The following is a 26,822-nucleotide window of genomic DNA, read 5'->3' as shown; positions in this document are numbered from 1 at the left end:
CCCATAGGACCCCCCCAACCCCCAACCCAAGAGGTGGAACCCATTGAGGTTGAAGGTTCCACCATGGATTCCTCCAGCACCCATGGGACCCCTCCTCATTTTAGGACCCCCCCTCACCCATGGGACCCCCCAGCACCCATAGGACCTCCCCCAGCACCCATAGGACCCCCCCAAACACCCATAGGACCCCTCCAACCCCCAACCCAAGAGGTGGAACCCATTGAGGTTGAAGGTTCCACCATGGATTCCTCCAGCACCCATGGGACCCCTCCTCATTTTAGGACCCCCCCTCACCCATGGGACCTCCCAGCACCCATAGGACCTCCCCCAGCACCCATAGGACCCCCCCAGCACCCATAGGACCCCCCCAACCCCCAACCCAAGAGGTGGAACCCATTGAGGTTGAAGGTTCCACCATGGATTCCACCAACACCCATGGGACCCCCCCTCATTTTAGGCCCCCCCCTCACCCATGGGACCCCCCAGCACCCATAGGACCTCCCCCAGCACCCATAGGACCTCCCCAGCACCCATAGGACCCCCCCAGCACCCATAGGACCCCCCCAACCCCCAACCCAAGAGGTGGAACCCATTGAGGTTGAAGGTTCCACCATGGATTCCTCCAGCACCCATGGGACCCCCCCTCATTTTAGGACCCCCCCTCACCCATAGGACCTCCCCAGCACCCATAGGACCTCCCCAGCACCCATAGGACCCCCCCAACCCCCAACCCAAGAGGTGGAACCCATTGAGGTTGAAGGTTCCACCATGGATTCCTCCAGCACCCATGGGACCCCTCCTCATTTTAGGGCCCCCCCAGCACCCATAGGACCTCCCCAGCACCCATAGGACCCCCCCAAACACCCATGGGACCCCCCCAGCACCCATAGGACCCCCCAGCACCCAACCCAAGAGGTGGAACCCATTGAGGTTGAAGGTTCCACCATGGATTCCTCCAGCACCCATGGGACCCCCCCTCATTTTAGGACCCCCCCTCACCCATGGGACCCCCCCTCATTTTAGGACCCCCCAACACCCATGGGACCCCCCCAGCACCCATAGGACCCCCCCAACCCCCAACCCAAGAGGTGGAACCCATTGAGGTTGAAGGTTCCACCATGGATTCCTCCAGCACCCATGGGACCCCCCCTCATTTTAGGACCCCCCCTCACCCATAGGACCCCCCAGCACCCATAGGACCTCCCGCAGCACCCATGGGTGCCCCCAGAGCCCCACCGGAAGCTCCTCCGACCCATCCGAGGAGGGCCATGAGTTGGCAGCCATTGCAGACGCCGAGGCTGAAGGTGTCCGGACGGTGACGGAACCTCTCGAGGACCTCCCGCGCGCGGGGGTTGAAGCGGATGGCGGCCGCCCAGCCTGGAAGTGAACCCCGAAAATGAGGGGAACCCCAAATCCTGGAGGACCTCCACTGAAGGAACCCCCAAATCCTGGAGAACCTCAAACCCAAAGAACCTCCAAATCCTGGAGGACCTTCAACCCAAAGAACCCCCAAATCCTGGAGGACCTCAACGGAAGGAACCCCCAAATCCTGGAGGACCTTCAAATGAAGGAACCCCCAAATCCTGGAGGACCTCAAACGAAGGAACCCCAAATCCTGGAGGACCTTCAAATGAAGGAACCCCCAAATCCTGGAGGACCTCAACTGATGGACCCCCAAATCCTGGAGAACCTCAACTGATGGAACCCCCAAATCCTGGAGGACCTTCAACCCAAAGAACCCCCAAATCCTGGAGGACCTCAACTGAAGGAACCCCCAAATCCTGGAGGACCTCCAACCCAAAGAACCCCCAAATCCTGGAGGACCTCAAACGAAGGAACCCCAAATCCTGGAGGACCTCCACTGATGGAACCCCCAAATCCTGGAGGACCTCAAACGAAGGAACCCCCAAATCCTGGAGGACCTCCACTGATGGAACCCCCAAATCCTGGAGGATCTCCAACCCAAAGAACCCCCAAATCCTGGAGGACCTCAAACGAAGGAACCCCCAAATCCTGGAGGACCTTCAAACGAAGGAACCTCCAAATCCTGGAGGACCTCAAACGAAGGAACCCCAAATCCTGGAGGACCTCCAATGAAGGTTCCAGGGAAGCCCAAAACTTGAGAACCCCCAAACCTGGAGGACCTCAAAACTATGGAACCCCCAAATCCCGGGAACCCCAAACCTTGGGAGACCCCAAAGCTGAGGAACCCCAAAACCTGGAGGACCTCAAAGCCGAGAACCTCCAAATCCACATCCCCCACGTCCAGGGGAACCCCAAAGTTGGGACACCCCAAACCTGGAGGACCTCAGAACTATGGAACCCCCAAATCCCGGGAACCCCAAACCCTGGGAGACCCCAAAGCTGAGGAACCCCAAAGCTGAGGAACCCCCAAACCTGGAGGACCTCAACCCCATGGAACCCCCAAATCCTGGAGGATCTCCAACCCAAAGAACCCCCAAATCCTGGAGGACCTCCAATGAAGGTTCCAGGGAAGCCCAAAACTTGAGACACCCCAAACCTGGAGGACCTCAAAACTATGGAACCCCCAAATCCCGGGAACCCCAAACCTTGGGAGACCCCAAAGCTGAGGAACCCCAAAACCTGGAGGACCTCAAAGCTGAGAACCTCCAAATCCACCTCCCCCACGTCCAGGAGAACCCCAAAGTTGGGACACCCCAAACCTGGAGGACCTCAAAGCTATGGAACCCCCAAATCCCGGGAACCCCAAACCTTGGGAGACCCCAAAGTGTGGCCACCCTGAAGCTGAGGAACCCCAAAGCTGAGGAACCCCAAAGCTGAGGAACCCCCAAACTTGGAGCCCCTCAACTGAAGGAACCCCAAATCCTGGAGGACCTCAACTGAAGGTTCCACTGAAGCCCAAAACTTGAGAACCCCCAAACCTGGAGGACCTCAAAGCTATGGAACCCCCAAATTTAGGGACCCCCAAACCCCGGGGTCCCCCCAAATGGGTCCCCCGCGCACCCTTGGCCGATCCCAGGACGTCGGCGTAGCTGAAACCCCCAACGAAGGCGACGCCGCGGAAGCCGTCGAGAGTGGCGGTGCCCGAGCAGAGGTCCTCCGTGGTGACGTCCCACACCTGCGGACAGACGGACACCGCCGTGGGGACAGACGGACACCATGGGGACAGACGGACACCGCGGGGACAGACAGACACCGCCGTGGGGACAGACGGACACCAGGGGACAGACGGACACCATGGGGACAGACGGACACCACCGGGGGACAGACGGACACCACCGCGGGGACAGACGGACACCGTGGGGACAGACGGACACCATGGGGACAGACGGACACTGCTGTGGGGACAGACGGACACCGTGGGGACAGACGGACATGGGGACAGATGGACATGGGGACAGACGGACACCGCCGTGGGGACAGACGGACACCGCGGGGACAGACGGACAACGTGGGGACACCATGGGGAGAGGGACGCTATGGGGCACACAGACGCTATGGGGCACAGGGACGCTATGGGGCACACGGACACTATGGGGCACACGGATGCTATGGGGCACAGGGACGCTATGGGGCACAGGGACGCTATAGGGCACATGGACGCTCTGGGGCACACGGAGGCTATGGGGCACACGGGCACTATGGGGCACACGGACGCTATGGGGCAGGGTCGCTCTGGGGCACACGGGCGCTATGGGGCAGGGCCGCTATGGGGCACAGGGACGCTATGGGGCACACAGACGCTATGGGGCACACGGATGCTATGGGGCACACGGACGCTATGGGGCACATGGAGGCTATGGGGCAGGGATGCTATGGGGCAGGGCCGCTATGGGGCACACGGACGCTATGGGGCAGGGTCGCTATGGGGCACACGGGCGCTATGGGGCAGGGACGCTATGGGGCACATGGAGGCTGTGGGGCACACGGGCGCTATGGGGCACACGGACACTATGGGGCACAGGGTCGCTATGGGGCAGGGACGCTATGGGGCAGGGTCGCTATGGGGCAGGGCCGCTATGGGGCAGGGTCGCTCTGGGGCACACGGCCGCTATGGGGCAGGGGCGCTATGGGGCAGGGCCGCTATGGGGCAGGGTTGCTCTGGGGCACACGGACGCTCTGGGGCACAGGGTCGCTATGGGGCACACGGGCGCTATGGGGCAGGGCCGCTATGGGGCACAGGGGCGCTCTGGGGTACCTCGAAGCCGGCCATGAGGAACGCGGCCGCCATCTCCCGGTCGCCATTGCTGCCCTCCTCCCGCAGCACCGCCACGCGCGGGCCCGGGCCCTCTGCCCCACAGAGACCCATAAGTGACCCCCAAGTGACCCACAGAGACTCATAGGGACCCATAGGGACCACACAGACCCATAGGGACCCATAGAGACCCATATAGACCCATAGGGACCCATAGGGACTCACATGGACCCATAGACATTCATAGGGACCCATAGGGACCACAGAGACCCATAGAGGCCCATAGAGACCCATGGAGACCCATAGGGACCCATAGGGACCATAGAGACCCACAGAGACCATAGAGACCCACAGAGACCATAGAGACCCATAGAGACCCAAAGGGACCATAGTGACCCACAGAGACCCATAGAGACCCATAGTGACCCATAGAGACCCATGGAGACCCATAGAGAGCCCATAGAGACCCATAGAGACCCATAGAGACCCACAGAGACCATAGAGACCCATAGAGACCCAAAGGGACCATAGTGACCCACAGAGACCCATAGAGACCCATAGTGACCCATAGAGACCCATAGAGACCCATAGAGAGCCCATAGAGACCCATAGAGACCCATAGAGACCCATAGTGACCCACAGAGACCCATAGAGACCCACAGGGACCCACAGAGACCCACAGAGACCATAGAGACCCATAGAGACCCACAGAGACCCATAGAGACCCATAGAGACCCATAGAGACTATAGTGACCCACAGAGACCCATAGTGACCCACAGAGACCCATAGAGACCTATAGAGATCCATAGAGACCCATAGAGACCCATAGAGACCCACAGGGACCATAGAGACCCATAGAGACCATAGGGACCCATAGAGACCCACAGAGACTATAGTGACCCACAGAGACCCATAGGGACCCACAGAGACCATAGAGACCCATAGTGACCCATAGTGACCCATAGAGTCCCATAGAGACCCATAGAGACCATAGAGACCCACAGATCCCCATAGAGACCCACAGACACCCATAGGGACCCACAGAGACCCACAGAGACCATAGAGACCCACAGAGACCCATAGAGACCCATAGAGACCCATAGAGACCCATAGAGACCCATAGAGACCCATAGAGACCCATAGAGACCCACAGAGACCATAGAGACCATAGAGACCCACAGGGACCATAGAGCCCCATAGTGCCCCCCCCGGTGCTGCCCCCCAAGTGCCCTCTGACCCAGGTGCCGCAGGAGGGGAGGGTCGTGGTAGGGGTCAAAGGTGAGGGTGAAGTTGGGCCCCCGCCGGCGCCGCAGGTCGCTCTCCTCCTGCTCCACACAGGCGACGGCCGCCTGTTCCCGCTCCAGCCGGAAGCTGGTGGCCTCCCAGAGGGCCCGAAGGTCACCGACGGGCTCGGCCAACATGGAGACACCGCCCACCACCACCTCCACCTGCCAGGGGGACAGCGAGACGGTGAGGAACCCGAGGAACGTGGCCACCACCATCTCAACCTGGGATGGGGACGTGGAGATGGGGAGGAACATGGCCGCCATCATGGCCACCACCATCTCAACCTGTGGTGGGGACGTGGAGATGGGGAGGAACATGGCCGCCGTCATGGCCACCACCATCTCCACCTGTCAGGAGGACAGGGAGATGGTGAGGAACGCGAGGAACGTGGCCACCACCATCTCAACCTGGGGTGGGGACACTGAGATGGGGAGGAACATGGCCGCCATCATGGCCACCACCATCTCAACCTGCCAGGAGGACAGGGAGATGGGGAGGAACACGAGGAACGTGGCCACCACCATCTCAACCTGGGGTGGGGACACGGAGATGGGGAGGAACATGGCCGCCATCATGGCCACCACCATCTCCACCTGTCAGGAGGACACTGAGATGGTGAGGAACGCGAGGAACGTGGCCACCACCATCTCAACCTGGGGTGGGGACACTGAGATGGGGAGGAACATGGCCGCCATCATGGCCACCACCATCTCAACCTGTCAGGAGGACACTGAGATGGGGAGGAACGCGAGGAACGTGGCCACCACCATCTCAACCTGGGGTGGGGACGTGGAGATGGGGAGGAACATGGCCGCCGTCATGGCCACCACCATCTCAACCTGTCAGGAGGACACTGAGATGGGGAGGAACGCGAGGAACGTGGCCACCACCATCTCAACCTGGGGTGGGGACGTGGAGATGGGGAGGAACATGGCTGCCATCATGGCCGCCACCATCTCCACCTGTGGTGGGGACGTGGAGATGGAGGAGGTCACCAGGAGGCCACCCCGGGGCCGAGGTCAGCGGTTGTCCCCTCACCGTGGCCTCGGGGCCGTAGGGGCCGCTGTGGCCGATGGGGACGCAGGTGACACCGGCGTCGCGGTAGCGCCGACAGACGTCCTCGGTGGCATCGGTGGGGACCTCCAGGAGAAGACCCGGTTCCTCGGCGAAGAGGACGGCCAACGCTGAGGGGACAACCGGGACCGAGAGGGGAGACGAGGAGAAGACTGAGAACGTGGAGGTGGGGAGGAGATACGGAGGAGGTGGAGAGGGAGGAGGTGGAGATATGGAGGAGATGGAGAAGGTGGAGATATGGAGGAGATGGAGATATGGAGGAGGTGGAGAGGGAGGAGGTGGAGATGGAGATATGGAGGAGATGGAGAACATGGAGATATGGAGATGGAGAACATGGAGATATGGAGGAGATGGAGATATGGAGAAGATGGAGGAGATGGAGAAGGTGGAGATATGGAGAATAAGGAGGACACAGGACATGGAGAACATTGAGGAGCCCATGAAGCCCATGGAGCCCATGAAGAACATGAAGAACATGAAGAACATGAAGAACATGAAGCCCATGGAGCCCATGAAGAACATGAAGAACATGGAGCCCATGAAGCCCATGAAGAACATGAAGCCCATGGAGCCCATGGAGCCCATGAAGCCCATGAAGAACATGGAGCCCATGAAGAACATGAAGAACATGGAGCCCATGGAGCCCATGAAGCCCATGGAGCCCATGGAGCCCACGAAGCCCATGAAGCCCATGAAGCCCATGAAGAACATGAAGAACATGGAGCCCATGGAGCCCATGAAGCCCATGGAGCCCATGAAGAACATGGAGCCCACGAAGCCCACGAAGCCCACGAAGAACATGAAGAACATGAAGAACACGGAGTCCATGAAGCCCATGGAGCCCATGAAGCCCACGAAGCCCATGAGGAACATGAAGAACATGAAGAACATGAAGAACATGGAGCCCATGAAGAACATGAAGCTCATGAAGCCCATGGAGACCATGAAGCCCATGAAGCCCATGAAGCCCATGGAGCCCATGAAGAACACGAAGCCATGAGGAACATGGAGAACATGAAGAACATGAAGCCCATGGAGACCATGAAGAACATGAAGCCCATGAAGCCCACGAAGAACATGAAGAACATGAAGAACATGAAGAACACGGAGCCCATGAAGAACATGAAGAACACGGAGCCCATGAAGAACATGAAGACCATGAAGAACATGAAGCTCATGGAGCCCATGGAGCCCATGAAGAACATGAAGAACACGAAGCCCATGAAGCTCATGGAGCCCATGGAGCCCACGAAGCCCATGAGGAACATGAGGAACATGAAGCTCATGGAGCCCATGGAGACCATGAAGAACATGAAGAACCCGAAGCCCATGAGGAACATGAAGAACATGGAGCCCATGAAGCTCATGGAGCCCATGAAGCCCATGAAGAACATGAAGAACATGAGGAACATGGAGAACATGAAGCCCATGGAGCTCATGGAGCCCATGAAGCTCATGAAGACCATGAAGCCCATGAGGACCATGAGGACCATGAGGGTGTGAGGAGCTCACGGGTGGCGCCGGGCGGGACGTCGCCGAGGCGGAGGCGAAGGCCGCAGTTGCCGCCGAAGGCCATCTCCAGCGCCGCTCCCACCAGGCCCCCATCGCTGATGTCGTGCCCGGCGCTCAGCACCCGCCCTGCGCCCCCCCAGAGCCTCCTCAGCGCTCCTCCTGAACCCCAACACCCCCGAACCCCAAAACACCACCCCAGAACCACCCCTGGGACCCCAAATGCCCCCCCGGGACCCCAAATCCACCCCCGGGACCCCAAATCCCCCCCGGGACCCCAAATCCACCCCTGGGACCCCAAATCCTCTTTGGACCCCAAATCCACCCCCGGGACCCCAAATCCCCCCTTGGACCCCAAATCCTCTTTGGACCCCAAATCCCCCCCGGGACCCCAAATCCCCCCCTGGGACCCCAAATCCCCTTTGGACTCCAAATCCCCCCCTGGGACCCCAAATCCCCTTTGGACCCCAAATCCCCCCCTGGGACCCCAAATCCCCTTTGGACCCCAAATGCCCCCCTGGGACCCCAAATCCCCCCCTGGGACCCCAAATCCACCCTTTGGACTCCAAATCCCCCCCTGGACCCCAAATCCCCTTTGGACCCCAAATCCCCCCCTGGGACCCCAAATGCCCCCCCCGGGACCCCAAATCCCCCCCTGGGACCCCAAATCCCCTTTGGACCCCAAATCCCTTTGGACCCCAAATCCCCCCCTTGGACCCCAAATCCCCTTTGGACCCCAAATCCCCCCCTGGGACCCCAAATCCCCTTTGGACTCCAAATCCCCCCCTTGGACCCCAAATCCCCTTTGGACCCCAAATCCCCCCCTGGGACCCCAAATCCCCTTTGGACCCCAAATCCTCTTTGGACCCCAAATCCCCTTTTTTTACCCCAAATCCCCTTTGGACCCCAAATCCCCTTTGGACTCCAAATCCCCCCCGGGACCCCAAATCCCCTTTGGACCCCAAATCCCCTTTGGACTCCAAATCCCCTTTGGACCCCAAATCCCCCCTTGGACCCCAAATCCCCCTTTGGACTCCAAATTCCCCCCTGGGACCCCAAATCCCCTTTGGACCCCAAATCCCCCCCTTGGACCCCAAATCCCCCCCTGGACCCCAAATGCCCCCTTGGACCCCAAATCCCTTTGGACCCCAAATCCCCTTTGGACCCCAAATCCCCCCCTGGGACCCCAAATCCACCCCCGGGACCCCAAATCCCCCCTTGGACCCCAAATGCCCCCCTGGGACCCCAAATCCCCTCTTGGACCCCAAATCCCCCCCTGGGACCCCAAATCCCCTCTTGGACCCCAAATCCCCCCCTGGGACCCCAAATCCCCTTTACTCCAAATCCCTTTGGACTCCAAATCCCTTTGGACCCCAAATCCCCTTTGGACCCCAAATCCCCTTTTTTACCCCAAATCCCCTTTGGACCCCAAATCCCCCCCTGGACCCCAAATCCTCTTTGGACCCCAAATCCCCTTTGGACTCCAAATTCCCTTTGGTCCCCAAATCCCCTTTGGACCCCAAATCCCCCCTTTGGACCCCAAATCCCCCCCTGGGACCCCAAATCCACCCTTTGGACTCCAAATCCCCCCCTGGGACCCCAAATCCCCTTTGGACCCCAAATCCCCCCCGGGGACCCCAAATGCCCCCCCGGGACCCCAAATCCCCCCCTGGGACCCCAAATCCCCTTTGGACCCCAAATCCCTTTGGACCCCAAATCCCCCCCTGGACCCCAAATCCCCTTTGAACTCCAAATCCCCTTTGGACCCCAAATCCCCTTTGGACCCCAAATCCCCCCCTGGACCCCCAAATCCCCCCTTGGACCCCAAATCCCCTTTGGACCCCAAATCCCCTTTACTCCAAATCCCCTTTGGACCTCAAATCCCCTTTGGACTCCAAATCCCCTTTGGACCCCAAATCCCCCCCTGGACCCCAAATCCTCTTTGGACCCCAAATCCCCCCCTTGGACCCCAAATCCCCTTTGGACCCCAAATCCCCCCCTGGGACCCCAAATCCCCTTTGGACTCCAAATCCCCCCCTGGGACCCCAAATCCCCTCTTGGACCCCAAATCCCCCCCTGGGACCCCAAATCCCCTTTACTCCAAATCCCTTTGGACTCCAAATCCCTTTGGACCCCAAATCCCCTTTTTTACCCCAAATCCCCTTTGGACCCCAAATCCCCCCCTGGACCCCAAATCCTCTTTGGACCCCAAATCCCCTTTGGACTCCAAATTCCCTTTGGTCCCCAAATCCCCTTTGGACCCCAAATCCCCCCTTTGGACCCCAAATCCCCCCCTGGACCCCAAATCCCCCCCTGGGACCCCAAATCCACCCTTTGGACTCCAAATCCCCCCCTGGGACCCCAAATCCCCTTTGGACCCCAAATCCCCCCCTGGGACCCCAAATCCCCTTTGGACCCCAAATCCCCCCCTGGGACCCCAAATGCCCCCCCGGGACCCCAAATCCCCCCCTGGGACCCCAAATCCCCTTTGGACCCCAAATCCCTTTGGACCCCAAATCCCCCCCTGGGACCCCAAATCCCCTTTGGACTCCAAATCCCCCCCTTGGACCCCAAATCCCCTTTGGACCCCAAATCCCCCCCCCCTGGGACCCCAAATCCCCTTTGGACTCCAAATCCCCCCCTGGGACCCCAAATCCCCTCTTGGACCCCAAATCCCCCCCTGGGACCCCAAATCCCCTTTACTCCAAATCCCTTTGGACTCCAAATCCCTTTGGACCCCAAATCCCCTTTTTTACCCCAAATCCCCTTTGGACCCCAAATCCCCCCCTGGACCCCAAATCCTCTTTGGACCCCAAATCCCCTTTGGACTCCAAATTCCCTTTGGTCCCCAAATCCCCTTTGGACCCCAAATCCCCCCTTTGGACCCCAAATCCCCCCCTGGACCCCAAATCCCCCCCTGGGACCCCAAATCCACCCTTTGGACTCCAAATCCCCCCCTGGGACCCCAAATCCCCTTTGGACCCCAAATCCCCCCCTGGGACCCCAAATCCCCTTTGGACCCCAAATCCCTTTGGACCCCAAATCCCCCCCTGGGACCCCAAATCCCCTTTGGACTCCAAATCCCCCCCTTGGACCCCAAATCCCTTTGGACCCCAAATCCCCCCCTGGGACCCCAAATCCCCTTTGGACTCCAAATCCCCCCCTTGGACCCCAAATCCCCTTTGGACCCCAAATCCCCCCCTGGGACCCCAAATCCCCTTTGGACCCCAAATCCCCTTTGGACTCCAAATCCCCTTTGGACCCCAAATGCCCCCCTGGGACCCCAAATCCCCTTTGGACCCCAAATCCCCCCCTGGGACCCCAAATCCCCTTTGGACCCCAAATGCCCCCCTGGGACCCCAAATCCCCCCCTGGGACCCCAAATCCCCTTTGGACCCCAAATCCTCTTTGGACCCCAAATCCCCTTTTTTTACCCCAAATCCCCTTTGGACCCCAAATCCCCTTTGGACTCCAAATCCCCTTTGGACCCCAAATCCCCCCCTGGACCCCCAAATCCCCCCTTGGACCCCAAATCCCCTTTGGACCCCAAATCCCCTTTTTTACTCCAAATCCCCTTTTCCCTCAAAACACACTTTTTGCCCCAAATCCCCCTTTTTTTCACCCAAAACCCCCCTTTTTTGCCCCAAACTCCCCTTTATTGCCCCCAAACCCCCCCTTTTTTGCCCCCAGCCCCCCTTTTCCCCCCCAAATCTCCCTTTTTTTGCCCCAAAATACACCTTTTTTGGCCCCAAACCCCCACTTTTGGCCCCTCAAAACTCCCTTTTTTGCCCCAAAACCTCCATTTTTTGCCCCAAATCTCCCTTTTTTGCCCCCAAACCCTTTTTTTGCCCCCCCAACCCCCCCCTTTTTTGCCCCAAACCCCCTTTTTTTGGTCCCGAACCCCCTTTTATTGCCCTCCAAACCCCCCCTTTCCACCCCAACCCCTCCAATCCCATCATTTTGAGGTCCCCCCCTTTCCCGCGGTCCCCCTGCACCCCAAAACTCCCCTTCTGCCCCCCCCAATCCCACCCCTAAACCCCTTCTTTTCCCCTCCCGCACCCCATTTCCCCCCCAAATCCCCCCCAAATCCCCCCCAAATCCCCCCCATCACTTAAGGGCACCCCTTATTTTGAGGTCCTCTCACCCTTTTTGGGGGTCCCTTTGCACCCCAAAACCCCCCTTTTCCCCCCAAATCCCACCCTAAAACCCTCTTTTCTCACCCCAAAACCCCCTTTTCCCCCCAAATCCCCCTCCCAGCACTTTCTGTCACCCCCTTACTTTGGGGTCCCCCCTGTCCCCCCTTTCACTTTGGGGTCCCCCCTTTTTGGAGTCCCCTCTGCACCCCAAAATCCCCCTTTTCCCCCCAAATCCCACCCCAAAATCCCCCTTTCCTACCCAAGACCCCCCTTTTTTTGGGCCCCACCCCCACATTTAGGGGTCCCCCCCCCGTTTTTGGGGTCCCCCCTCACCCTTGAGGAGCTCCTGGGTGACTCGGAAGGCGCTGGCGAGGATTTTGGGGTCCTCGAGGTCGGGACAGGCGTCCCCCAACTGCGCGAAGACCTGAGCGAGAGCGCTGCCCCCCAAGCGGTGCCGCCCCGGGCTCAGCGGCACCCACAGAATCGCCCCTGGGGCCCCCCAAAAACAACACCCCCAAATCAGCTCCAAACACCCCAAAATCAGCACAAAACAGCCCCAAAATCAGCACAAAACACCCCCAAAATCAGCTCCAAACACCCCAAAATCAGCACAAAACACCCCCAAAATCAGCTCCAAACACCCCCAAATCAGCTCAAAATGCCCCAAAATCAGCCCAAGACACCCCATAAGTGCCCAAATCACCCCAAAATCAGCACAAAACACCCCCAAAATCAGCACAAAACAGCCCCAAATCAGCTCAAAATGCCCCAAAATCACCCCCAAACACCCCCAAATCAGTCCAGTTCAGCCCAAGACACCCCAAAATCAGCCCCAAACACCCCCAAATCGGTCCACTTCAGCCCAAGACACCCCAAAATCAGCACAAAACACCCCCAAATCAGCACAAAACAGCCCCAAATCAGCCCCAAACACCCCAAAATCAGCATAAAACACCCCAAAATCAGCACAAAACACCCCAAAATCAGCCCAAAATGCCCCCAAATCAGTCCCAAACACCCCCAAATCAGCCCAAAACACCCCAAAATCAGCACAAAACAGCCCCAAATCAGCCCAAGACACCCCAAAATCAGCATAAAACACCCCAAAATCAGCACAAAACACCCCAAAATCAGCCCCAAACGCCCCCAAATCAGCCCAAAATGCCCCCAAATCAGTCTCAAACACCCCCAAATCAGCCCAGTTCAGCCCAAGACACCCCAAAATCAGCCCCAAACACCCCGAAATCAGCCCAAAACACCCCCAAATCGGCATAAAACAGCCCAAAATCAGCCCCAAACACCTCAAAATCAGCCCCAAACGCCCCAAAATCAGTCCAGATCAGCCCAAGACACCCCGAAATCAGCCCAAAACACCCCCAAATCTGTCCAGTTCAGCCCAAGACACCCCCAAATCAGCCCAAAACACCCCCAAATCAGCTTCAAACACCCCAAAATCAGCACAAAACACCCCCAAATCAGCCCCAAACACCCCAAAATCAGCCCAAAACAGCCCCAAATCAGCCCAAGACACCCCCAAATCAGCCCCAAACACCCCCAAATCAGTCCCAAATCAGCCCAAGACACCCCCAAATCAGCCCCAAACACCCCAAAATCAGCCCAAAACAGCCCCAAATCAGCCCAAAACACCCCCAAATCAGCCCCAAACACCCCCAAATCAGCCCAAAACACAGAATCACAGAATCACACAAGGTTGGAAAGGACCCATTGGATCATCGAGTCCAACCGTTCCTAACACTCCCTAAACCATGTCCCTAAGTACTTCATCCACCCGTTCCTTAAACACCTCCAGGGAAGGCGACTCGACCACCTCCCTGGGCAGCCTGTTCCAGTACCCAATGACTCTTACTGTGAAGAATTTTTTTCTGATATCCAACCTGAACCTCCCCTGACGGAGCTTCAGGCCATTCCCTCTAGTCCTGTCCCCTGTCGCTTGGGAGAAGAGGCCAGCTCCCTCCTCTCCACAACCTCCTTTCAGGTAGTTGTAGAGAGTAATAAGGTCTCCCCTCAGCCTCCTCCTCTCCAGGCTAAACAACCCCAGCTCTCTCAGCCGCTCCTCATAAGACTTGTTCTCCAGCCCCCTCACCAGCTTTGTTGCTCTTCTCTGGACACGCTCCAGAGCCTCAACATCCTTCTTGTGGTGAGGGGCCCAGAACTGAACACAGTATTCGAGGTGCGGTCTCACCAGTGCCGAGTACAGAGGGAGAATAACCTCCCTGGACCTGCTGGTGACCCCATTTCTGATACAAGCCAAGATGCCATTGGCCTTCTTGGCCACCTGGGCACACTGCTGGCTCATGTTCAGTCGGCTGTCAACCAGCACCCCCAGGTCCTTCTCTTCTGTGCAGCTCTCCAGCCATTCTTCCCCCAGTCTGTAGCGCTGCATAGGGTTGTTGTGCCCCAAGTGCAGGACCCGGCATTTGGTCTTGTTAAACCTCATCCCATTGGTCTCGGCCCAGCAGTCCAGCCTGTTCAGATCCCTTTGCAGAGCCTCCCTACCCTCCAGCAGGTCGACACTTCCTCCCAGCTTAGTGTCATCTGCAAACTTGCTGAGGGTGCACTCAATGCCTTCATCCAGGTCATTGATAAAGACATTGAACAGAGCTGGACCCAGTACTGAGCCCTGAGGAACTCCACTTGTGACTGGCCTCCAGCTGGAGTTAACTCCATTGACCACCACTCTCTGGGCCATCCAACCAGTTTTCAACCCAGGAGAGTGTGCGCCTGTCCAGGCCAGAGGCTGACAGTTTCTGAAGCAGAATGCTGTGAGAAACTGTGTCAAAGGCTTTACTGAAGTCCAAGAAGACTACATCCACAGCCTTTCCCCCATCCAGTAGTTGAGTGATTTTGTCATAGAAGGTGATCAGGTTAGTTTGGCAAGATCTGCCTTTTGTAAACCCATGTTGACTGGGCCTGATCACCCGGTTCTCTTGCGTGTGCTTCATGATAGCACTCAAGATTACCTGTTCCATGACTTTCCCTGGCACTGAGGTGAGACTGACAGGCCTGTAGTTCCCCGGATCCTCTCTGCAACCCTTCTTGTATATGGGCACAACATCAGCCAGCCTCCAGTCTAGTGGAACTTCCCCAGTCAGCCAGGACCTCTGGAAGATGATGGATAGGGGTTTGGAAAGGACATCCGCCAGTTCCTTCAATACTCTTGGGTGGATCCCATCCGGCCCCATAGACTTGTGGACGTCTAGCTGGGCAAGCAAGTCTCTAACCGCCTCCTCTTGGATCACGGGAGCCTCAATCTGCCCCTCTAACTCTTGGATTTGTAAACAGAAGGAACAACTTTCTTTGCTATTAAAGACTGAGGCGAAGAAGGCATTAAGTACCTCAGCCTTGTCCTTATCCCCTGTCACTGTTATTCCTTCTGCATCCAATAGAGACTGGATATTCTCCCTCGTCCTCCTTTTCCTGTTAATGTACTTGTAGAAAGACTTTTTGTTGTCTTTCACAGACTTAGCGAGTTTTAATTCTAGTTGGGCCTTGGCCCTCCTGATTTTTTCCCTGCACGATCTCACTTCGTCCCTGTAGTCCACCCAAGATGCCTGTCCTTTCCTCCAGAGCACATAGAGCTTCTTTTTCTTATTGACGCATCTTGAGATCACCCTGCTCCACCAAGCTGGCTTTTCCCCCCGCCGGCTCCTTTTCCGGAACACAGGGATGGTTTGCTCTTGAGCTGATAGGATTTCATTTTTCAAGAGCGCCCAACCCTCATGGGCTCCCTTGCCCTGAAGGACTGTTTCCCACGGGACTTTGCTAATCAACCTTCTGAACAGGCCAAAGTCTGCCCTCTGGAAGTTTAATGTGACTGCTTTGCTAACCCCCTTCTTAATCCCACCTAGAACTGAAAACCCTATCATCTCATGATCACTTAATCCCAGGCGTCCTCCAACCGTCAAATCCCCAACAAGACCTTCCCTATTCACAAACAGCAGGTCTAGGAAGGCACCCTCCCTTGTTGGTTCGCTAACCAGTTGTGCAAGGAAGTTGTCTTCGATGCACTCCAGGAACCTCCTAGACTGTTTCCTTTCTGCTGTATTGTACTCCCAGCAGACATCCGGAAAGTTAAAGTCTCCCACAAGGACAAGAGGCAGAGATTTAGAGACTGTCCCCAGCTGTTTATAGAAGAGTTCATCAGCAGCTTCTTCTTGGCTGGGTGGTCTGTAACAGACTCCTATCACAAAGTCCCCTTTCTTGTGGGCTCCTCTGATTTTAACCCATAGGCACTCGATCCCGTCCTCACCGTAATCCAGTTCGAGAGTTTCAAAGCACTCTTTGACATAGAGGGCTACCCCGCCTCCTTTCCTACCCTTCCTGTCCCGCCTGAAGAGTTTATATCCCAACATAGCTGTAGTCCAGTTATGTGAGTCATCCCACCACGTTTCTGTGATGGCAATGACATCATAGTCACCTTGCCCTACAACAGCTTCCAGCTCATCCTTCTTATTGCCCATGCTGCGTGCATTGGTGTAAATGCACTTCAGCTGGGCTGATGAACCTTCAGCCCTCATAAAGGGAAGAGAGTTTATTCTCGATTGACTGGTCCTTGGAATAACTAATTCCACAGACCCAGTTTTATCCTTACTGTCCCCACTTATACTCGCCCTCACTTGCCCTATTGTGGTGTACTGGTGGTCCTCTCCAGCACACCATTTCTCAGCCGCCGGTTTCCCACTTCCAGGCTCATTCCCAACTAGCCTGGTCTCCTCCCCTTCCCCCTTCACATCTAGTTTAAAGCTCTATTTAAGAGCCTAACCAGATTTTTAGAGAGAACTTTAGTTCCCCTTCGAGACAAGTATGACCCATCCCTAGTAAGAAAACCTGGGGGTGGGTGGGTCACCCCATGATCAAAGAAGCCAAAGCCTCTCTCCTCACACCAGGCTCGGAGCCAGGCATTAATCATCTGTACGTTCCTGACTTCCTGCTCCATATTCCTTAGTATTGGGATGGAGCTAAACACCACTTGAGCTCCAGAGCCCTCAATCATCTTCCCTAAATCCCTGAAGTCTCTTTTGATGGCTTTCAGCTTTCTGCGCTGTAAGTCATCATTACCTATTTGAAATACTAAGAGGGGATAGTAATCCGTTTCCTTCACCAAGGAAGGGAGTTTTCTATTGATATCCCTCACTGAAGCCCCCGGCAAGCAGCAGACCTCCCTGTGGAGCGGGTCCGGTCTGCAGATGGGACCCTCCATTCCTTTAAGAAGGGAATCCCCTAAGACGATCACTCTCCTCTTTTTCTTGACGGAGGATGTTTTTAGGGCCCTCCGAGGATGCTGGAGCCTAGGGAATGTTTCCAGGCTGTGGGGACCATCTCCTTCTTCCACTGCTTCTTCCTGGGGAATAGGTTCTACCTGCAGCATTTCATATTTATTTCTGAGGGCTATCTGGGGGTTAATTGTCTGGGTGGGGGGAGCAGGTTTCCTACGCCGGACAGGAACCTGCTGCCATCCCCCAACTCTTGTTCCCCCTGCCTCACAGATTATAGGATCAAGCTGCTCCGCCGCATTGGCTCCAGCAGCCTGCTGGGTTTGTGCGAGGGCACTGCTCCAAAGATCTATGTCCCTCTCACATTCCCTGATAGTCCTTAACCTATTCACCTCCTCCCTCAGCTCTGCCACCATGTGAAGGAGTTCTGCGACTCGTGCACAGCTCCCACAAGCGTAGCCGGTATCAGAGGCACAGGCTGGTGTTGGAGGGGGGCATTGCCTACAACCCAGGGTCTGCGTGGCTGCATGGACCCACTGAGACACCCCCAAATCAGCCCAAAACACCCCAAAATCAGCACCAAACACCCCCAAATCAGCCCAAAACACCCCCAAATCAGCCCCAAACACCCCCAAATCAGCCCAAAACACCCCAAAATCAGCTCAAAACACCCCCAAATCAGACCCAAACACCCCCAGATCAGTCCAGTTCAGCCCAAAACACCCCCAAATCAGCCCCAAACACCCCCAAATCAGTCCAAAACGCCCCCAAATCAGCATAAAACACCCCCAAATCAGCTCAAAGCACCCCCAAATCAGTCCAGTTCAGCCCAAAACACCCCCAAATCAGCTCCAAACACCCCAAAATCAGCATAAAACACCCCCAAATCAGCCCCAAACACCCCCAAATCAGTCCAGTTCAGCCCAAGACACCCCCAAATCAGCCCAAAACACCCCAAAATCAGCACAAAACACCTCAAATCAGCTCAAAATGCCCCCAAATCAGCCCCAAACACCCCAAAATCAGCCCAAAACAGCCCCAAATCAGCATAAAACACCCCAAAATCAGCCCCAAACACCCCCAAATCAGCTTAAAACACCCCCAAATCAGCCCCAAACACCCCCAAATCAGCCCAAAACACCCCCAAATCAGCCCAAAACACCTCAAAATCAGCTCCAAACACCCCAAAATCAGCCCCAAACACCCCCAAATCAGTCCAGTTCAGCCCAAGACACCCCCAAATCAGCCCAAAACACCCCCAAATCAGCCCAAAACACCCCAAAATCAGCTCAAAGCACCCCCAAATCTGTCCAGTTCAGCCGCAAACACCCCCAAATCAGCCCAGTTCAGCCCAAGACACCCCAAAATCAGCCCCAAACGCCCCAAATCAGCATAAAACACCCCAAAATCAGCCCCAAACACCCCCAAATCAGCTCAAAACACCCCAAAATCAGCCCAAAACAGCCCCAAATCAGCACAAAACACCCCCAAATCAGCTCAAAGCACCCCCAAATCAGCCCAGTTCAGCCCAAGACACCCCCAAATCAGCCCCAAACACCCCAAAATCAGCCCCAAACACCCCCAAATCAGCCCAAAACACCCCCAAATCAGCCCCAAACACCCCCAAATCAGCCCAAAACACCCCAAAATCAGCTCAAAACACCCCCAAATCAGACCCAAACACCCCCAGATCAGTCCAGTTCAGCCCAAAACACCCCCAAATCAGCCCCAAACACCCCAAAATCAGTCCAAAACGCCCCCAAATCAGCATAAAACACCCCCAAATCAGCTCAAAGCACCCCCAAATCAGTCCAGTTCAGCCCAAAACACCCCCAAATCAGCTCCAAACACCCCAAAATCAGCATAAAACACCCCCAAATCAGCCCCAAACACCCCCAAATCAGTCCAGTTCAGCCCAAGACACCCCCAAATCAGCCCAAAACACCCCAAAATCAGCCCAAAACACCTCAAATCAGCTCAAAACGCCCCCAAATCAGCCCAAGACACCCCAAAATCAGCCCAAAACACCCCCAAAATCAGCTCCAAACACCCCAAAACAGCACAAAACAGCCCCGAATCAGCACAAAACACCCCAAAATCAGCCCAACACCCCCAAAATCAGCCCAAAACACCCCCAAATCAGCCCGAAACACCCCCAAATCAGTCCAGTTCAGCCCAAGACACCCCCAAATCAGCCCCAAACACCCCCAAATCAGCCCCGGGAACCCCAGGGGTCACTGCAGGGTCCTAGAGGGGACTGGGAGGGGACTGGGAGCGGACTGGGAGGGGACTGGGGGTACTGGGAGGGGACTGGGAGGCACTGGGAGGTGACTGGGGGCACTGGGAGGGGACTGGGGGGTACTGGGAGGTGACTGGGAGGCACTGGGAGGGACTGGGGGGTACTGGGAGGTGACTGCGAGGTACTGGGAGGGGACTGGGAGGGGACTGGGAGGCACTGGGAGGTGACTGGGGGCACTGGGAGGTGACTGCGAGGGACTGGGAGGGGACTGGGAGGAGACGGGAAGGACTGGGAGGGACTGGGGGGCACTGGGAGGGACTGGGGGCTACTGGGAGGTGACTGCGAGGGACTAGGAGGGGACTGGGAGGAGACGGGAAGGACTGGGAGGGACTGGGGGGCACTGGGAGGGGACTGGGAGGTGACTGGGGGCAGAATGGTGGGACTGGGAGGTCACTGGTTTGTGACTGGCGTTACTGGGAGGTTACTGGGTAGTCACTGAGAGGGTTACTGGGCACATACTGGTCTTGCTGGGCAGATACTGGTGTTACTGGGCAGTTACTGGTGTTACTGGGCAGTTACTGGTGTTACTGGGCAGTTACTGGGCAGTTACTGGTGTTACTGGGCAGATACTGGTGTTACTGGGCAGCTCCTGGACAGATACTGGTGTTACTGGGCAGTTACTGGTGTTACTGGGCAGTTACTGGTGTTACTGGGCAGTTACTGGGCAGTTACTGGTGTTACTGGGCAGCTCCTGGTGTTACTGGGCAGTTACTGGTGTTACTGGGCAGTTACTGGTGTTACTGGTGTTACTGGGCAGTTACTGGTGTTACTGGGCAGCTCCTGGTGTTACTGGGCAGTTACTGGTGTTACTGGTGTTACTGGGCAGCTCCTGGTCCCACCTTTGCCGTTGGGACACTTGAGGTCGGGGGTGACGGTGGCGGTGACGTCAGGACAGATGGCGTAGGCCGAGACCACGATGGTGCCTGAAGGGCAGGAGGTCACTGGGCCACCACGGCGACCATCGCGGTGGCCCCATGACCACCATCATGGTGGCCCCATGGATCCCATCATGGTGGCCCCATAACCACCATCATGGTGGCCCCATGGATCCCATCGCGGTGGCCCCATGGATCCCATCTTGGTGGCCCCGTGACCACCATCATGGTGGCCCCATGGATCCCATCATGGTGGCCCCATGGATCCCATCGTGGTGGCCCCATGGATCCCATCATGGTGGCCCCATAACCACCATCGTGGTGGCCCCATGGATCCCATCGTGGTGGCCCCATGGATCCCATCGTGGTGGCCCCATGGATCCCATCTTGGTGGCCCCGTGACCACCATCATGGTGGCCCCATGGATCCCATCATGGTGGCCCCATAACCACCATCATGGTGGCCCCATGGATCCCATCATGGTGGCCCCATGGATCCCATCGTGGTGGCCCCATGGATCCCATCATGGTGGCCCCATGGATCCCATCTTGGTGGCCCCATGGATCCCATCATGGTGGCCCCATGGATCCCATCATGGTGGCCCCATGGATCCCATCATGGTGGCCCCATAACCACCATCATGGTGGCCCCATGGATCCCATCATGGTGGCCCCATGGATCCCATCGTGGTGGCCCCATAACCACCATCATGGTGGCCCCATGGATCCCATCATGGTGGCCCCATGGATCCCATCGTGGTGGCCCCATAACCACCATCATGGTGGCCCCATGGATCCCATCTTGGTGGCCCCATGGATCCCATCTTGGTGGCCCCATAACCACCATCGTGGTGGCCCCATGGATCCCATCTTGGTGGCCCCATGGATCCCATCTTGGTGGCCCCATGGATCCCATCATGGTGGCCCCATAACCACCATCATGGTGGCCCCATGGATCCCATCATGGTGGCCCCATGGATCCCATCTTGGTGGCCCCATAACCACCATCATGGTGGCCCCATGGATCCCATCATGGTGGCCCCATAACCACCATCGTGGTGGCCCCATGGATCCCATCATGGTGGCCCCATGGATCCCATCTTGGTGGCCCCATGGATCCCATCATGGTGGCCCCATGGATCCCATCATGGTGGCCCCATAACCACCATCGTGGTGGCCCCATGGATCCCATCATGGTGGCCCCATAACCACCATCATGGTGGCCCCATGGATCCCATCTTGGTGGCCCCGTGACTACCATCGTGGTGGCCCCATGGATCCCATCTTGGTGGCCCCGTGACCACCATCATGGTGGCCCCATGGATCCCATCTTGGTGGCCCCATGGATCCCATCATGGTGGCCCCGTGGATCCCATCTTGGTGGCCCCATGGATCCCATCATGGTGGCCCCATGGATCCCATCATGGTGGCCCCATGGATCCCATCTTGGTGGCCCCATGGATCCCATCATGGTGGCCCCATGGATCCCATCTTGGTGGCCCCGTGACCACCATCATGGTGGCCCCATGGATCCCATCTTGGTGGCCCCATGACCACCATCATGGTGGCCCTCATGGATCCCATCTTGGTGGCCCCGTGACCACCATCGTGGTGGCCCCATGGATCCCATCTTGGTGGCCCCGTGACCACCATCATGGTGGCCCCATGGATCCCATCTTGGTGGCCCCGTGACCACCATCATGGTGGCCCTCATGGGTCCATGACCATCAATGACCACCGTGGTGGCCTCATGGGTTCTTCAGCCGCGGTGGTGACCTCCATCTCCACGTAGGACTCACCGGGCGCCATGATGGTCTCTTTGCCGACGCGGGCGGCCATGCTGAGCGAGTCTTTGCCTCCATCGATGGCCACTCCCAAGCGGTGGAGAAGGTCCACCAGCGCCTCACACGCCGTCACCAAAGCTCCTCCTTCGGCGCCAAACTTGGAGCCCCACATCCAATTCCCGGAGCACTTGACGTCCTGAGGACAGCACGGGGCCACCAGGAGGTCAGGGAGGGACCAGGACCTCATGGGGACACCAGGAGGACATGGAGACACCAGGAGGCCATGGAGATACCAGGAGGACATGGAGATATCAGGAGGACGTGGAGATATCAGGAGGACATGGAGACATCAGGACCAGGGAGGGAGAATTGGGGGTCACTGGATGGTCAATGGAGGTCAATGGGTGTCAAGTTGGGTCAATGGGGGTCAAAGAGGTCAACAGGGGTCGACAGAGATCAATGGAGATCAATGGTGGGTAATGGGGGTCAATAGAGGTCAATGGGGGTCAATAGAGGTCAATGGGGGTCAATGGAGGTCAAGGAGTGTCAGGTGGAGTCAATGGGGGGCAGTGGGGCCAATGGGGGTCAATGGGGGTCAATGGGGATCAGTTGGAGTCAATAGGGATCGATGGGGTCAACGAGGGTCAATGGGGATCAATGGAGGGCAGTGGGGGTCAGTGGGGGTCAGTGGGGGGTCAGTGGGGGTCAATGGAGGTCAATGAGTGTCAAGTGGAGGCAATGGGGGTCAATGGGGAGCAGTGGGGGTCAATGGGAGTCAATGGAGGTCTATGGGGGTCAATGGGAGTCAATGGGAGTCAATGGGGTCAATGGGAGTCAATGGGGGTCAATGGGGGTCAATGGGGATCAGTTGGAGTCAATAGGGATCAATGGGGTCAACGAGGGTCAATGGGGATCAATGGAGGGCAGTGGGGGTCAGTGGGGGTCAATGGGAGTCAATGGGGGTCTATGGGGGTCAATGGGAGTCAATGGGAGTCAATGGGGTCAATGGGAGTCAATGGGAGTCAATGGGGGTCAATGGGGGTGAATGGGAGTCAATGGGAGTCAATGCGGGTCAATGGGAGTCAATGGGGGTCAATGGGAGTCAATGGGGGTCTATGGGAGTCAATGGGGGTCAATGGGGGTCAATGGGAGTCAATGGGAGTCAATGGGGTCAATGGGAGTCAATGGGAGTCAATGGGGGTCAATGGGAGTCAATGGGGGTCAATGGGGGTCAATGGGGTCAATGGAGGTCAATAGTGGTCAATGGAGGTCAATGGGGGTCAATGGGGGTCAATGGAGGTCAATGGGGGTCAATGGGGTCAATGGAATTCAATAGTGGTCAGTGGGGGTCAATGGGGGTCAATGGGGGTCAATGGAGGTCAATGGGAGTCAATGGGAGTCAATGGGAGTCAATGGGGGTCAATGGGGGTGAATGGGAGTCAATGGGGGTCAATGGGGGTCAATGGGAGTCAATGGGGGTCAATGGGGGTGAATGGGAGTCAATGGGAGTCAATGGGGGTCAATGGGAGTCAATGGGGGTCAATGGGGGTGAATGGGAGTCAATGGGGGTCAATGGGGTCAATGGGGGTCAATGGGAGTGAATGGGGGTCAATGGGGGTCAATGGAGATCAATGGGGTCAATGGGGGTCAATGGAGGTCAATAGTGGTCAATGGGGGTCAATGGAGGTCAATAGTGGTCAATGGGGGTCAATGGGGTCAATGGGGGTCAATAGTGGTCAGTGGGGGTCAATGGGGTCAATGGAGGTCAATAGTGGTCAATGGGGGTCAATGGAGGTCAATAGTGGTCAATGGGGGTCAATGGGGGTCAATGGAGGTCAATAGTGGTCAATGGGGGTCAATGGGGTCAATGGGGGTCAATAGTGGTCAGTGGGGGTCAATGGGGTCAATGGAGGTCAATAGTGGTCAATGGGGGTCAATGGAGGTCAATAGTGGTCAATGGGGGTCAATGGGGGTCAATGGAGGTCAATAGTGGTCAATGGGGGTCAATGGGGGTCATTGGGGGTCAATGGAGGTCATTGGGGGTCAATGGGGGTCAATGGAGGTCAATGGAGGTCAATGAGTGCCAAAGTTGATTCAATGGGGGTCAAAGGGGTTCAGCAGTGGTCAACAGCGGTCAAAGGGGGTCAAAAAGGTTCTTTGAGGGTCAATGAGTACATGGGGACACCAGGAGGACATGGGGACACCAGGAGGACATGGGGACACCAGGAGGTCATGGGGACACCAGGAGGCCATGGAGACACCAGGAGGTCACATGGGGACACCATGACCTGGTTGGTGGCCCCACGGCTGACCTTGAGGTCGGTGACGCGGGCGAAGACGAGGTTGGTGAGGGCCTCGGTGAGGGCCAACCGAGCTCCGGCGGCGGCGTCCAAGAGCCCCTTGATGGGCTGCTCCCCCAGGGCGGTGGCCGCCCCCACCGTGTCCACGTGGGACAATGCCACCACGGCCACGTCGGCCAAAGGCGTGTGGAGAGGACCCACGCACTGCTGCTGGGCCACCAACCCCGTGACCGAGCGGTCCACCTGCAGGAGAAGAGCCGTGGGGACCACCAGGGACGGGGGGAGAAGGTTTGGTGGAAACCAAAGGGTGGAGAGAAGAAGGTTTGGTGGGAACCAAAGGGTGGAGAGATGAAGGTTTGGTGGAACCAAAGGGTGGAGAGATGAAAGTTTGGTGGAACCAAAGGGTGGAGAGAAGAAGGTTTGGTGGAACCAAAGGGTGAAGAGATGAAGGTTTGGTGGAACCAAAGGGGGAAGAGATGAAGGTTTGGTGGAACCAAAGGGGGAAGAGATGAAGGTTTGGTGGAACCAAAGGGGGAAGAGATGAAGGTTTGGTGGAACCAAAGGGTGGAGAGATGAAGGTTTGGTGGAACCAAAGGGTGAAGAGATGAAGGTTTGGTGGAACCAAAGGGTGAAGAGATGAAGGTTTGGTGGAACCAAAGGGGGAAGAGATGAAGGTTTGGTGGAAACCAAAGGGGGAAGAGATGAAGGTTTGGTGGAACCAAAGGGGGAAGAGATGAAGGTTTGGTGGAACCAAAGGGTGGAGAGATGAAGGTTTGGTGGAACCAAAGGGTGGAGAGATGAAGGTTTGGTGGAACCAAAGGGGGAAGAGATGAAGGTTTGGTGGAACCAAAGGGGGAAGAGATGAAGGTTTGGTGGAACCAAAGGGGGAAGAGATGAAGGTTTGGTGGAACCAAAGGGTGGAGAGATGAAGGTTTGGTGGAACCAAAGGGGGAAGAGATGAAGGTTTGGTGGAACCAAAGGGTGGAGAGATGAAGGTTTGGTGGAACCAAAGGGGGAAGAGATGAAGGTTTGGTGGAACCAAAGGGTGGAGAGAAGGTTTGGTGGAACCAAAGGGTGGAGAAGAGATGAAGGTTTGGTGGAACCAAAGGGGGAAGAGATGAAGGTTTGGTGGAACCAAAGGGGGAAGAGATGAAGGTTTGGTGGAACCAAAGGGGGAAGAGATGAAGGTTTGGTGGAACCAAAGGGTGGAGAGATGAAGGTTTGGTGGAACCAAAGGGTGGAGAGATGAAGGTTTGGTGGAACCAAAGGGGGAAGAGATGAAGGTTTGGTGGAACCAAAGGGTGAAGAGATGAAGGTTTGGTGGAACCAAAGGGGGAAGAGATGAAGGTTTGGTGGAACCAAAGGGTGGAGAGATGAAGGTTTGGTGGAACCAAAGGGTGAAGAGATGAAGGTTTGGTGGAAACCAAAGGGTGGAGAGATGAAGGTTTGGTGGAACCAAAGGGTGGAGAGATGAAGGTTTGGTGGAACCAAAGGGTGGAGAGATGAAGGTTTGGTGGAACCAAAGGGGGAAGAGATGAAGGTTTGGTGGAACCAAAGGGGGAAGAGATGAAGGTTTGGTGGAACCAAAGGGGGAAGAGATGAAGGTTTGGTGGAACCAAAGGGTGGAGAGATGAAGGTTTGGTGGAACCAAAGGGGGAAGAGATGAAGGTTTGGTGGAACCAAAGGGTGGAGAGATGAAGGTTTGGTGGAACCAAAGGGGGAAGAGATGAAGGTTTGGTGGAACCAAAGGGTGGAGAGAAGGTTTGGTGGAACCAAAGGGGGAAGAGATGAAGGTTTGGTGGAACCAAAGGGTGGAGAGATGAAGGTTTGGTGGAACCAAAGGGTGGAGAGAAGAAGGTTTGGTGGAACCAAAGGGTGGAGAGATGAAGGTTTGGTGGAACCAAAGGGTGAAGAGATGAAGGTTTGGTGGAACCAAAGGGTGGAGAGATGAAGGTTTGGTGGAACCAAAGGGTGGAGAGATGAAGGTTTGGTGGAACCAAAGGGAGAAGAGATGAAGGTTTGGTGGAACCAAAGGGTGGAGAGATGAAGGTTTGGTGGAACCAAAGGGGGAAGAGATGAAGGTTTGGTGGAACCAAAGGGGGAAGAGATGAAGGTTTGGTGGAACCAAAGGGTGGAGAGATGAAGGT

At 56.8% G+C, this 26,822-nt stretch overlaps 1 protein-coding gene across 1 annotated transcript in view; it reads right to left on the bottom strand.

The window, feature by feature from the left end:
* Nucleotides 1-26,822, bottom strand: part of PFAS (phosphoribosylformylglycinamidine synthase) — an 84,063-nt gene that overhangs the window by 8,356 nt on the left and 48,885 nt on the right. The window contains exons 18-27 of the mRNA XM_054052798.1: nt 24,688-24,918; nt 22,391-22,571; nt 20,557-20,640; nt 12,518-12,673; nt 8,052-8,177; nt 6,504-6,649; nt 5,416-5,626; nt 4,181-4,272; nt 2,986-3,100; nt 1,237-1,377 (exon numbers count right to left, since the gene is read on the bottom strand). Of these exons, the coding sequence (XP_053908773.1) occupies nt 1,237-1,377; nt 2,986-3,100; nt 4,181-4,272; nt 5,416-5,626; nt 6,504-6,649; nt 8,052-8,177; nt 12,518-12,673; nt 20,557-20,640; nt 22,391-22,571; nt 24,688-24,918 (1,483 nt within the window). The remainder of the gene's footprint in view (nt 1-1,236; nt 1,378-2,985; nt 3,101-4,180; nt 4,273-5,415; nt 5,627-6,503; nt 6,650-8,051; nt 8,178-12,517; nt 12,674-20,556; nt 20,641-22,390; nt 22,572-24,687; nt 24,919-26,822) is intronic.

The sequence above is a fragment of the Cuculus canorus genome, chromosome 36, assembly GCF_017976375.1.
Source record: "Cuculus canorus isolate bCucCan1 chromosome 36, bCucCan1.pri, whole genome shotgun sequence".
In the NCBI taxonomy this organism is placed as follows: Eukaryota; Metazoa; Chordata; class Aves; order Cuculiformes; family Cuculidae; genus Cuculus; species Cuculus canorus.
This window is presented reverse-complemented; position numbering and strand designations above follow the sequence as displayed.